Source organism: Lepidochelys olivacea (genome assembly GCF_965140295.1).
Source record: "Lepidochelys olivacea isolate rLepOli2 genome assembly, chromosome: 10".
NCBI lineage: Eukaryota > Metazoa > Chordata > Testudines > Cheloniidae > Lepidochelys > Lepidochelys olivacea.
Genome location: NC_140420.1, coordinates 77,558,801 through 77,572,198, shown reverse-complemented (window position 1 = coordinate 77,572,198; position 13,398 = coordinate 77,558,801). Strand labels below are relative to the sequence as shown.

The 13,398-nt window shown below is 45.9% G+C and overlaps 1 protein-coding gene across 1 annotated transcript in view; it reads right to left on the bottom strand.

Moving 5' to 3' along the window:
- The window catches only part of ALDH1A3 (aldehyde dehydrogenase 1 family member A3), a 50,493-nt gene that overhangs the window by 31,641 nt on the left and 5,454 nt on the right, over positions 1 to 13,398 (bottom strand). Inside the window, exon 3 of the mRNA XM_084642041.1 lies at positions 2,397 to 2,537. Within this exon, the coding sequence (XP_084498167.1) occupies positions 2,397 to 2,537 (141 nt within the window). The remainder of the gene's footprint in view (positions 1 to 2,396; positions 2,538 to 13,398) is intronic.

The following is a 13,398-nucleotide window of genomic DNA, read 5'->3' as shown; positions in this document are numbered from 1 at the left end:
TCTGTAATGTATAGAAAAGGTCAAGAGATTTCTGTGCATATATGTTTTTACATTGTCTATCCTGGAAGACTCCAGGACAGCATCACAAGAGTGAAGACTGAAAAAACGGAGAAGGAAAATTTTAACAGTTTAAAAGAACTGTTTGTATTAACACACATTTAATATCAATGGCCAGTCGACGTTTTGGAGAAATTCTTGTTAAATCTCTTTCAGTTAAAATGTGAGAACTAACAGACATCCTCTGAAATCCCATCAAATTCTTTGGCAAACAAAGACGACCAGACAGGACATTCCTGATATTGAAGGTTAAAAACCAAGCAGAAAAATTTGTCCATTAGAAAGAAAAAGGGGCACAAGGCCAACTTTAAAAAAAATTTGTTGGTTACTGAGATCTAACCACTCTAATTTCTGCAAAAATTTGAGCCAGAACTTTGTGGCTTAGGGCAAAAATTAATTTTTGCCTTTTTTTTAAAAAAAAAAAAAAAAAGATGACAAATGTCACGTCCAAATGAGCTGGTGTCTCACCTTCTGGTCCCATATCACACAACCATCACAGTCTAGCATCACTCACTTCTCTATCTGGCAGAGGAACTAGAAGTAGGTCAGGACCGAACTGCAGGGACCAAGCTTCCTGGGGGAACCAGATTAGGAAGAAGGAGGAGTTGCAATACACAATGCAGGTGCATTGGTTCTGTGAGCAGTCAAGTCACCGTGGAATAATTTTTATGAACAGCCAGAGGAACAAATGGATGTTTTGTGAATAGCTCAAAATCTTCACACACATCTTTCTGCCATTTATTTCAATTGCTATAAGGAAGTTAAATCCTTTAGACAGTCCATTTGATGTGGTTTACTGCAAATCAGTCACATTGTTTTATTGTTGCCATTGTCACTTGTCCCCTTTAATGTTCTGATGAGTAGAACACCCAAGTCAGGCATGGCACAGACCTATTTAGGTCATCCTTTGCCAATGCAAGATTGTTCCCAACTCTGTATCTTTGTTATTCTCTTCACGTTTCTTTCATTAATTCCACAGACGATTCAATAGTTAACATAGTTATTATAGATGCTTTTAGCCTTAGTCAGTTGTCTTTGTCTGTTACTTTTAAACAGGGTGGGGGTTATTTGCTCATTTTGTTCTAGGACTTCATTTATTTAAAGATTTATTCAACACCATAGGCAAGAACGTTAAATTCAAGTAGGGATATGGTCTTTTTTTACATCAGTAACTCAAAGATAACACATGATACAGACATCTGATGCATGACCTGAACTCTTAAAATGAGGGAGTTGAATTCACCCCGGCACCAATGCCGTTAAGCCAAGGATGAACATGACTGCCCATGGGTGCCACCACCTCCCATGAATCCACTCTGTGGATGCAGGCCCTCATGGCCCCTTTCTGCAGCCTTTACTCACGTCGGCCTCAGTTTTGCCCAGCCTAGCCTAAACAAGTCAGTTGCCCTATTGAAGTCAATGTCACTTAAGCACCTGTCTAAAGTTATGTGCGCTTTGTTGAATTGCGATAGACTGCTAAACAATCAGCACAGAGGCAGCCCCAAAGACAATGCTTATATGGCTCCATGGCTCTCTTGCTCACTCTCTCTTTTTAAAAAATTGGTTTAGCAAATAACACCTAGTAGTTTAAAACAGTGTTCCTCACAGAGTAAGTATAAGCAGCATTAAGTGTTGAGCATCCTTTGTCCCCCTACCCCCCCGCAAAAAAGCTAGACAACCATCAACTGTACTTCACCAAGTGGACACAGGGCTGGGGGAGGATATGGCAAAAAGAAATGAGTTAAGAAGGTGAGGCTTCGCTGCTGTTGTTCCCGGACAACTCAAGCCCGTTGACTTGGAAAGTTCTCCTAGCCTCCCATTGCATGGGACATGGAGATCAAATGGTGGGAGGAGAGGCAGCTTTTCCAAGTCAGCCTGGGGATTTCCCCTCTCATGGTGTGTGGGCATTGGAGTGGCGGGGAGGTGTGTGTGGGGGGGGGAAAAATGAGGAGGGCGCACTATTCAAGTTTGAAGAGGGAGGTAGGCTTCACCTGCAATGCTAAGGTCTAGGGTGATCTCATCCAAAGCACTGAAAAGTACGAACGATGGATTTGGAATTTTTCCCTTTAACAAGGCAAAGATGCCCTTAAAAAAAAAGTCACTGATTTTGAGAGAGCTGTTTAAATTATTATTAAAAAGTCCCTCTATCCAGATGTTACTAAACCAAGCTGGGAGCTTGGGAAACGGAAGCTTCCCTGCAGATGGGATTCCCCTTTCAAACAAACTAAACACAAGCTACAAACAGCCCCAGATCTCCAGGGCAGTCAGAGGGACAGAATTAAGTAGTCAGTCAATTGCTTCTGGTTTATTATCGCTCCCCCCCACCACGTTTCACTTACCGCCAAAATGACTCTGTCTCGCTCGATGAGATCAGCTAGTTTGTGGAGGAGCCTCCCTCTGCTTAAGGCGTCCATTTGTCTCCATAGAGATCCTCTCTGGAATGCTGCTTTTGCGGCCTCTACTGCCTTATCTACATCTGGCTAAAGCAACCAAACACACACATGAAATATTCAGGTGAGAGAGAGAAATTGCATAGTGCTATGAACAGCTCCCAAGCAGGTTGCTTCCTATGCAGTGTCCTGCAGAGCCTGCCTACTGTAATATTGAATCATCTGCGAAGAGAGTCTGCTGTTTTGCCGCTGAACATGGAATCTAGCAAGATCTGACCTAAGCCGCTTCAGACTCTGGTAGGATTTGACTTTGCCGGATAGGAACCTAAATTCAAATTTTGCAGAGGCAATCAGATCTTTCAGGGTAAGTTGTGAAGTTTATGGAATTGGACCAGGCTTCCCTGACAGGATAAAATAATATATATATATTCAAGCCCCTATATTTTCTTATCTACATACTTTGTTGGCAAGAGTGAAAAGTGTGCCCCCGTCCTAGTGGAAAACAGGCAAGACTTTCATTGACAGCAAGACTGGGCCTGGTGCACTCACAAGCCAAATCTGGATGGATCAGTATTTTTTAAAACAAAGAGGTGGGAAAGAGGATATATTCAGAGTATGGATATTATGATGGTTTTAGCCCAGGGAATAGTTACAGCTCACAGACCTCACTGGACAATCCCAGTTTTCCCTTGTAAATTAGTTTTCCCTTATAAATCCATAATCAAATGGGTCAATAACAGTTTTAATTCACAAAATTCACTTAGATCCTAGACAGCATTTTCAGAAGAACCACATGTCCCCCTTTATGGGGGACTACTAGGGTTTTTAGCTCAATGCTATGGCCCTAACCCTCAAATGATGCAAACCAGCGTAGCTCCACTGAAGTCAATTTCCAGCTGGGGATAGGGCCCCATGACGATAAATATGTTTTTTGTTGTACCATGGCTGCTACGTTTACTCACACAAGACGTTGCTGTGGATTACTCACATGAGTGAAGTGTCCCTACATACACCTTATCCGGTCAAGATATGCCACAGCAATTTTTCCCCTCTAAATGTACACTGATATTTTTCAAACAGGGTGAAATCTGGGCCTTGCTGAAACCAATGAGAGTTTTGCTGATGGCTTAAATGGAGCCAGGATTTCACCCCAAGTGTATGTTTGATGGACACTGCCGCCTTCTTTGGAAGGAATTCCGCCCTGTGCAAGATCTTCTAGAACACATCTTGTCTTCTTCTCCAGGATTATTCTAACTCTGTGAAACTACATAATCCTCTAGTATGGGAGACAACAAGACAGACCTATCCCAGAACATATTGAATGCCAACAAACAAGAAATGACACCTTACTAAGGACAGACACTTTCAAGGGAGGAGTGGGTCATGGAAGAGTGCTACAGAAAAACACAACTGGTGATTAAAATTACACCGGAAGGTTTATAAACAGCCATATCCCATTGTTATTTAATGTTCTTGGGCAAGCTGCCTCCTATATGCCCCTCCCCCCCCCCATCACCTCAGGGTAGTCCTGCAAGCAGTTTCCCCCCCTTTTGTCCATTCACAGCCATTCTTGGGTCCTGTTGTATTAAATGAACAAGCATTCAAAATAAAGTTCTCCAGTCCCACCACACGTCCATCCATTTAACCCTTCGCTCCCAGGCCTCTCTTGCCTGTAGTCTCACCCCAAGCTTCTCTGCTGGAGCTTACTTGTTTCCAACAGCCTCTGAGCTCCCTGGGCACCCTCTCTCTCTGTAGCTTCCTGAGGCTGGTTACAGGGGAGTCAGAGTTCAGATGCGCCTCCTTAATAACTAGGGTGGGCTGTCCCCAGGTCTCTAGGTCTAAAGAGGCAAGCCACCCTGTTACAGGCACACCTACTTATTCCAGGTCTGCAATGGGTTACATGGTATTTAATCAGCCTATTTGTACTAGCAGCTGAATACAGAACCCCACCCCTGTCAGAAGGGCATTGGCTATGCTGCTGCCTGAGAGGGGGGAGGGATAGCTCAGTGGTTTGAGCATTGGCCTGCTAAACCCAAGGTTGTGAATTCAATCCTTGAGGGGGCCATTTAGGGGGTTCTGGGGCAAAATTGGGGATTGGTCCTGCTTTGAGCAGGGGGTTGGACTAGATGACCTCCTGAGGTCCCTTCCAACTCTGATATTCTATGAATTTAGTGCATTTGGGCACCCAGTTACCTTGGTCATGTCAGGCTATTTTTATCTCCACAACTATGGTAGGCTCTGTGAGACTGACGTGTATGTGGGAGTGGGGGGTGTCAGAGTGAATGCACACTAACTGGGTGGATGCATTAACAGACAGTAGCAGGGCTCTGGAGTTACTGGCAAGCTCCTACCTTGAATTCACACAGGTTACATACAGGGCACAATTTGACATAATTGGTTTAATCTGAATCAACTCATTTGGCACCTGCCAATCAGAGCAGAAACCAGTGTCAAACCTTCCCACTTCTAAGAAGTCCCCAATTTCATGCTGTAATTAGGATCTGCAAGCCACGGCTGAAAAATATTTTCACGGTAAATCAGGCAGGACACAACACATAATGAAGGCGTCAGGTTTAAACACATTCCCTTTAAACGCTGTTGTGTTTATTGGGATATGGAAGACCCTTAGCACAGGCAGCACTATGCCCATGCTGGCCAGGCCTGTGGGAAATGAAGTTACAAGGACTGCCCCTAGCTCTGAGAGTGCACAAATAGGATGGCAGGCATGCAGCACAAAGCCTTCCCACCAGCCTTGCACACTTGTGCAATGCACAGGCTTGTGCTCACCAGGCCCCAGGCACACCTGGGGCTTGATCCAACTTGTACTGATGTCAATGGGAATATTTCCATTGGTTTCAATGGGAGTGGAGTCAAGCTCCAAGAACTGGGAGCTCTGAAGCTTACTGGGATAGCAATCACGGGTGGTTTGTTCGCTCACCCAGTGCTCCAAGTCACTATCTGTGGCGTGATGCTCCATGAGCTACCACTGGGCTAGGGCTTAAAGCCACAATCTAGACCCAAATGTGTATTTGCCTCATCCAGCAGAAAGGCACCAATGCACAAAATGAGAGAGAGACGGGAATAATTCAGTACAGAACCCTGGCTGCTTTAGGGTGACCAGACAGCAAGTGTGAAAAATCGGGACGGGGTGGGGAGGGTAATAGGAGAATATATAAGAAAAAGACCCAAAAACTGGGACTGTCCGTATAAAATGTGGACATCTGGTCACCCTAGGCTGCTTACACATTGCACTCACAAGTAGACAAGCTAATTGATCTGCAGTATATTACTGAACATTCAAACTGTTACTAAAGCCAGGTTGTTTCTTTAAAAGAGCAAACATCCCTTCTGAATACCATGACTACCTCCCTGCAAAGGACATCTGAGACTCAGGAGTGGAGTATTTATAAGGCTCAGTCCTGCCCTGGCTAGTGTAGGAAGAAGGAACAGAGATGCTGCCTGGTACATCCTCCACAAAAGGAGACCTGCAAGCCAAAGCAGAAGTCCTAGGTGGTGGGATGGCCATTAGTGCTTCTGCGTGGGAGCATCATCTGTTGGGTAGCACTTTCAGGTGATTGCAAAATACTTGCTAGCCAGCTGGGATGCTAGATGTACTCCCTAATCTGCAGACCACATCCTCTTGGGCTCCTGAGAGCTACATAAAGATCTTGTTCATTTCCTTTCATGGGACCATGATTGGGGAAAGGCCCCCCTTCCTGCACTAGCTACCCTGTGTGCTAGCATCACAAAAAGAAGTGACTTAGCCCTCAGCTGCTTTGCAATTTTCCACTGAGATCATCATCAATCATCATCAACAATCCAGCCCTTTCCAGAAGTCACGCTAGGAGCAATCTTACAGAACACAGCATTACTATGGACCATGACTGTTCTCCAAAGCTGGGCATGTGGGCGACTCTGTGGTTAGCTATGTTCATTCCTACTCGCTGCACTCCCAGATACCATGGTTTGGTGTTTTGCATAGTCATTATGCATGCAAGCAGGAGGACTTCCCCAAAATACCTCAGTGGAAATGCCATACAATACAGGCACAATAAAACTCAGCTACCCCTCACATTAAGTGTCTGAGTTCAAACCAGCAAAGACCAGGAAATTCTTAGGTAAGGCTGAAATTCCATTCTTAATCCACCCTATGACAACTAGGCATGAAAGGGGTCAGAACGGTGTATTACAGTACACAGATGTTGCAATCCGTAGACACAATATGTGACATAAGGACAGAGTCATAGCTGTCAAGGTGCCAAGGACAAAACATGGGACAAAAAGGAGGGACACACAAGACCTAACAATTCACAGTTTCAATCTGTGGGGGGAATTTATTTAGTATTGCACACACAAAACTACCTCAAGAGTGTTAAGGTTGCAAAGTCAAATGCTAAAATGTTAGGAAACGCTAGAATTAAAGATGCCTGTGAAACCTTAATCCAGCCCCCTTGTGTGTATGCGATTGTGATACAGTCTCTCATTACATGATCACAGACTACTTTCTCCACAGGACCCTTACGGCTCATCCTAGTCCAACCCTCTCTTCCCCCTCCCCAACCTCCTACTCAAACTCACAGGTCCAGCTCATCACCTGTGCATTAGAGTCAGGCCCCTTCCTCCTCCTCCCTGTCAGGGCGCCAGTGGGTGGAACACCGAGTCCGTTAGGAAGACGGCCCCCAACTATTAGTTCCCAAGCCCAGTGCCACAGCAGCCCAGAGGAGCAATGGCAAAGAAAGTCCTGGTCAGCTCCAGGCTCTGTGAGGATAGCACACGTGCACTATGGTTAGTAGGTGAAGAGACGGGGTAGAGCTTGCCCAGTGCAGATGGAGTCTCCAGGGAATTCTGGTAAGTCTCTACTGATCATGGGCAAACAGATGAATAAGTCTTTGAACACTTAAGTCAAATTTGGGCATCTCCACAGGAACAGTAACAGGCACAGGCCCGAGACCAAGGTGACAACCCCTGCCAAATGCCAAGTCCCTGTTTCAAAGCATGGAGTCACTAGAGCTTCTCAATGAAGCAGCATGAAGAATTTTGTTAACATGGGCAAAAACAATGTATTCTCCCTCCCAATCTCTCTCATAAATGGCTGAATCACCCCAAGAATATTCAGACTGAGGCAGACATTCACCATGGAAAGTTTCAGCCCAAACGGTCAATGTTGGACAAAGTTACAAGCAACTAAAAACGGGGCAGGAGGGTAACAATGGGAAATGCTGGGTCACTTTAACTACAAGCAGCCCCACCAACTCAGCCTGTAGTAAATACCCATCTATAACTGCTCCTCCTAATCTCAGTCCATCCCTAAAATACAAGGATGGGTGGCATGGATAGCAACAGACACCCTTAAAACTCCTAAGAATCACAAGCACAGGAAAGGCCGACTCCTCTGGCCTGGCTGTGACCCATAAAGCCAGGGCATAGCATTGCAGGTTTTCCACTCCAGGGTGGAACTCAGCCATGTGCAGAAAGACAAAACAAAGTGAGGCATCCCTTGAGCACTCGACATTCACTCTTGCACACAGGACTATGCCAACCACAGGCAAACAGAGATGTGATCGCACTGGAGGCAAACTGGGACAGATGGAGTATTTTACAGGGAACTGGTCTGCCAGGTCAGGATGGGTAACAGCCCTGGAAGCAGCACAATGACACAGCCTTAACATTAGTCATATCAGTTATTCCCATGCCTGGTATCAGCCCGACAGACATGAACACTCAGCCCTTATTTGTAGGCCAAGGAAAACTCCAGCAGAGCATCACTGCCAGCTCCTCTTTCCCCACCCAGGATTTCCCTCTGACTGCAAGTAATTCCATTTTAATTTTGTAACTAAAGAAAAACAAAACCTTTGCTCCCAAGCGAATAACAAGTTGGCCACGTTTCAGCCCCACAGCCAACCGTCATCGCCAGATTATTAGTTGCCAAATTCCCATCCCTCATGCACAGCCTAAGCAAACAGGCATCTCGGGAGGGACTTACACAGAGGGTAAGGGAGATGGAATCCAGCCCCCACAATCTAGAGTCAGGGTGAGCAGCAGCTTCTGTAGTGACAACACCAGTGACTGCAGCCCCTACAAGAGTTTTAGCCACCGCAACTGCGTAGCTTCTGTCTCCTCAAGGCACCACACTGAGAATGCTCCGGAGCCCAGGTCCACAGCGTTCTTCATTAACAAACCCAAGTCTGCCTGCATGAAACTTCCAGAGATCTAGGATGGGGGGGATTAAACTGGGGCTATGTTCATCTCAGGGGGTTCAGTTTGCACAAGACTCTTTGGTTCCAGGCCATGTGGATTTGCAACCACTAACCTCAGAGTGTCATGTTTAGGCACTAACAGACCCAAAGTTGCAAAGCAAAGCTCAGGTGAATACACCCAGTTTGGCCTGTTTTGGGCCCCGAACACAAGTTTTTAAACTCACTCAGCCCCAACCCCAGCCTTGCCTGCTGCCCCCTTCCCACCCCATACATACAGCAGGAGTGTCTGCATGTAGGATTTAGGGGATGCAAGGAGAGACACTCTGGGTACAGCTAAAACACAATAAAAAAAAAATACAGCTCTGCATTTCAGAGCCTGGGGCAATTGATTCTAGCTATGGAGATGAAAATTGTAATGTAGACCCTCCCCCCACTTAGTAGGCCTCAGAGCCCAGGTTGCAGCTTGAGCCCAAAGGTCTAAGTGCAATTTTCAGCCCCATGACCCAAGCCCCACAAGCCCAAGTCAGTCGACCTGGGCCAGCCATGGCCGTACTACAGGTCTTTTACACTGCAGTGTAGACATACCCTCTGTGACCAGAATATAGTGCATTTTCCCCCCTGTATAGAGATTAGCCTGCACACCGGATATCCACAGAAACTTCCAGACCTTCCACAGATTGATCCCTATAGGCCAGAGAGAGTCTCTCTCAGGAGAGCCCAGAGATGGGATTTTTCCAATGATAGTCCCGTGAGCTAGAAGTTAAAATCTCTCCCTGGCACCCAGAAGAGAACAGAGTAATGAGGGCTCTCTCTGTAGGCAAGACATGAGGTTGTCTTCTTGGTTTTGCTCAACAGGTTTCTTTAACAGAGGCATGAAAAGCAGGCCTGAAATACAAAGTCGTTACATGGGTAACTACTCGAAGAGGCACTTAGCTATAGCGGAGCCACGGTTTCTGCCTAGTAAAACAAAGTTACCTCAGGATTAGCCTCAGCCCTCAGTTTATATGGTAATTATAATTAGATCCAATGATGTGCTATATAAAATTAGCCTATAATTACATGTAATTTCATGATATTATCTGGCCACTTTACAATTGCCTCCACTGCTGCATTGTCCATGGACAGGCCAAGTCTTCTGGACATTGCAGGGGGAGGGATAGCTCAGTGGTTTGAGCATTGGCTTGCTAAACCCAGGGTTGTGAGTTCAATCCTTGAGGGGGCCATTTAGGGATCTGGGGCAAAAATTGGGGATTGGTCCTGCTTTAAGCAGGGGGTTGGACTAGATGACCTCCTGAGGTCCCTTCCAACCCTGATGTTCTATGAAGGCTTCTCCTTATTCTAAGGGGTTCCTCTCTCTGGATTTGGCTGCATTAAGCCGGTGACAAGCTTGCACCACTACCCAGCCTTGCCCTCTTCCCTCAGGCTGAGTCATAGACTCCACCCCATTGCCATATATAGCCAGGGTGGCCACCTGCCCAGGTTTTCCCAGGATCATTCCTTTTTTCTGGAGGTGGCTTTCTGGGAAATCTGGAAGGGTGCTCAGTGTACTGTACCAGCACTCCGAGACATCCTGATTTTTTGTACTGCAGAAGTGGCAACCCTGTTATAGCATTAGGGTCCATGGGAACTTCATTGGGATGGGCAGGGGCATTCTTCTAACAAAGAACCTTTGGCCCTTCAGTTTTCCTATCCTAGAGCTGTGGTGTGTAGCTTGGCCACAGAGGTGAGGATACTCACTGTGCTTAAAACGTTCCCCATCCCACTGCTGATAAAGAGGGGACGTCGTTCCACAACATGAGGGTGAGGCCCCACCACTAACAACGGTGACAGGAGAGCCTTCCAGTCATCAGATGGAAAAAGGCAAGTTCTTGGACTGGTCCTTCCCCCTACAGCACCTCCACAAGGCCCATGTTTGTGAAGAGTTGTGGTATGGGGAGAAGGCAGCCCTACTAGTGTCACTGACTCCAATCAGAGGTTTGTGTGCACAAGCAGGGCCAGATTAAGGTTATGAGCAACCTAAATCTAATGGGAGGGACAGGCCTAAGTATGAATGACATATTGCAAAAGAAATTATGAAGGCATCAAACATGTCTCTACATACATATTGACATTTATTTATGTAACATTAAATAGTTTATTCTACTCCCTCGACACTCCATTCTTCAAACAGATACTTCTGAGTAGGAGGTAGCACAGGGGATGCTATGCAGTCCTTCTCTTAGGCCTCCTTCCTCCTAGTTAGTGGGATGCTCGTCTGTATGAGGGTGAACACTCCAAAACTCCCCATCCTGCTCACCTCTTTCAACCTGGTGCTTCAACCCTCAGCTCTCCACATGGCACTGTGCAAAGCCAAGCCCTGCAGGTGTTTTCCTCAAGCCATGGCCTCTACACCACAGACCTCATCTCCCTCTGACTGCACTCTGGGAGGCAGCCAGCTTTTGTTATGTAAAAGAAAACCACTCAGGTGTAAAATCCACTGAAGTAGAGCAAGTAGTAGTGGGAAAGTTACATGGGGTGGCATAATTTTAGGCTGTCTTGCTCGGAAAGCAGCCTCCCAGTGTTGCACTGGCTGAGGACAATGAATTGCCATTTTCACATTGAACCCAAATATTTGTGGGGTGATACCCAGCTTGTGTAGTTAATCTCCAGTGATGCACCACATCAGGCCATTCTGTCACCAAGCTTTTCCTCAATTAGAATCATGGGACTGGAAGGGACCTCAAGAGGTGATCTAGTCCAGTCCCCTGTGCTCATGGAAGGGCTAAGCATTATCTATTCTAGAACGTGTGATCAGCAGCTCTGATACAAGGTTTCCTAGGCATGAGTTCTATGGTTTGCATTTGTTTGTTTTAAGCTTTCTGTAAGAAAAAGGTAACAGCTAGAAGGGACACCAATCTGTAAGTGGTTGCCCTGTCATAATATTTAGCACTTTTGTACTGTGTTAGCTCTTCAAAAACCACTGTACAAACATTAAACAATCTAAAGCCTTTCAGCTTTTGAATCACTAGGAGTTGACAAAACAGAGCTATTCCATGTTGTGCTCTCTGCTCTCCTGGACAAAAAGACTTCACTGAAAAATCCGTCTCTTAAAAGAACCATTGAGGACCTTTCAAAAGAACAATCCGACCAAGGCTGCTGCAGGGATGCCCTTGTAACATCAGGTTTGGTGTTCCTGTTTTATTTGTGTAAATCAAGCAGACCTTGCTTATTTTTTTCCCTTAAATGTTCGAGTTTAGGGGAGGAAAGTGAATGAGATTCTGTTTATACCAGGTGTGAAAAAGCAGAAGGAACCAAAAATCTAGTCTTGTGCAAAAATCCCTGAAGTCAATACAGCTACACAGGTGCAATGGTCAGCAGGAACTGGCCTGTGTTCTCATTCCCTTCTCGAATCACATCCCATGCTTACCCAACAATTTCCCCTTGGGAAAGAAGTTGGTTTGAGTTGGGGCAGAAAAATGAGGACTAACTTCAAGTTTATTTAGCTTTAAGATTTTGGAATGAAACTCAAAAGAAATCAAATGTGAGCTACTTTTATGATGGATTGAACTTCTGTCCATTTACTAGTTCTCTAGAACCTGCCTTTAACCTATTCAGCCAGTCTTTCTATCATACATTGCTAAGAAGTGGATTTAAAATCCTTGAGGGAGTGGGGAGGGAGAAACCTACAACATTGTGTGTTGAGCTTCCTCCAGTAATTTTTCAACCCCTTAAATGTACAAAGATGCATTGGCATATGGAACTAGGCTGAGCATAAGGAAAGAACTTGGTTGCCTGTGCAATACAGAAAAATACATTAAAGAAAAAAAATTTGGATTTCTTTGATTTTTAGTACAGTTCAATACAGTATTGAACACAGTGCATCATCAATCTGAAGCCCCACAAGGGAAGGTTCTGTAAAAGTTAAAGGACTGGTATCCAGAATGGAATGTTTTGTTTCTCCTACAAATGTGTGGGAATTCGTTCCTTATACACGGGAGGGACAGTAGTTCTGGCAGGAGCTGGATAGACTGCGTGCAGGTTCTGTGCAAGCTTCCCACCCTACCGCTCTCGTACGGTCTCTTCCCCTGGCTATCCCCTTGCCCTGCCCCCTCCCCCAGCACTCACCAGTTGTCCAGAAATGGGACCGAGCACACATAGAGGACGATGACGAGCACTAGGACCCAGTGTCTGGAGCTGCCTGCCAGCCTCAGTGGAGGAGAGGGACAGAGGGAGCCTCTTCCCTCCCCTGTCAGCTAAGAGGAGCTCTGGAGAAATCAATGCCTGCTCAAACTACACCCATGGCTGGCATGGGTTCCCATGGTAACCCGATTTTTAGTGTCCGGTCACCAGTGTTAACCGGATCCCTGGCAGTGTGTTCCTGCAGCATGGGGAGACGCAGCAGGCTGAGCTCCTTCCAAGCCACAGGGGGCAAGCTTGCTCCCCCCACCTGGCCATGCCCCCTGCCTGATCAGTAGGGCCTAAAAAAAAATAGGAGGGTCTAAGGCTATACCCTTATTAGCCGAATGGTTAATCCAGCCCTATGCACAAGGCATGGACTATAGAGTGCTTGATACTAAAGCCAATATAAAATATTGAGCACTCCCACTCATCCTTTGGTTTGACTGATCATCACCTGTTAATGGGAGTAATGCACATCCACAGAGAAGGGACCAGAATCCAAGGTAGTTTGTTTTTAAAAAACTTTCCCTAAAAGGATCTTTAAAAATAAATGTGCATTCCTTCTTTGGTCTCAATCTCTGTCCCCAACCCTGCAA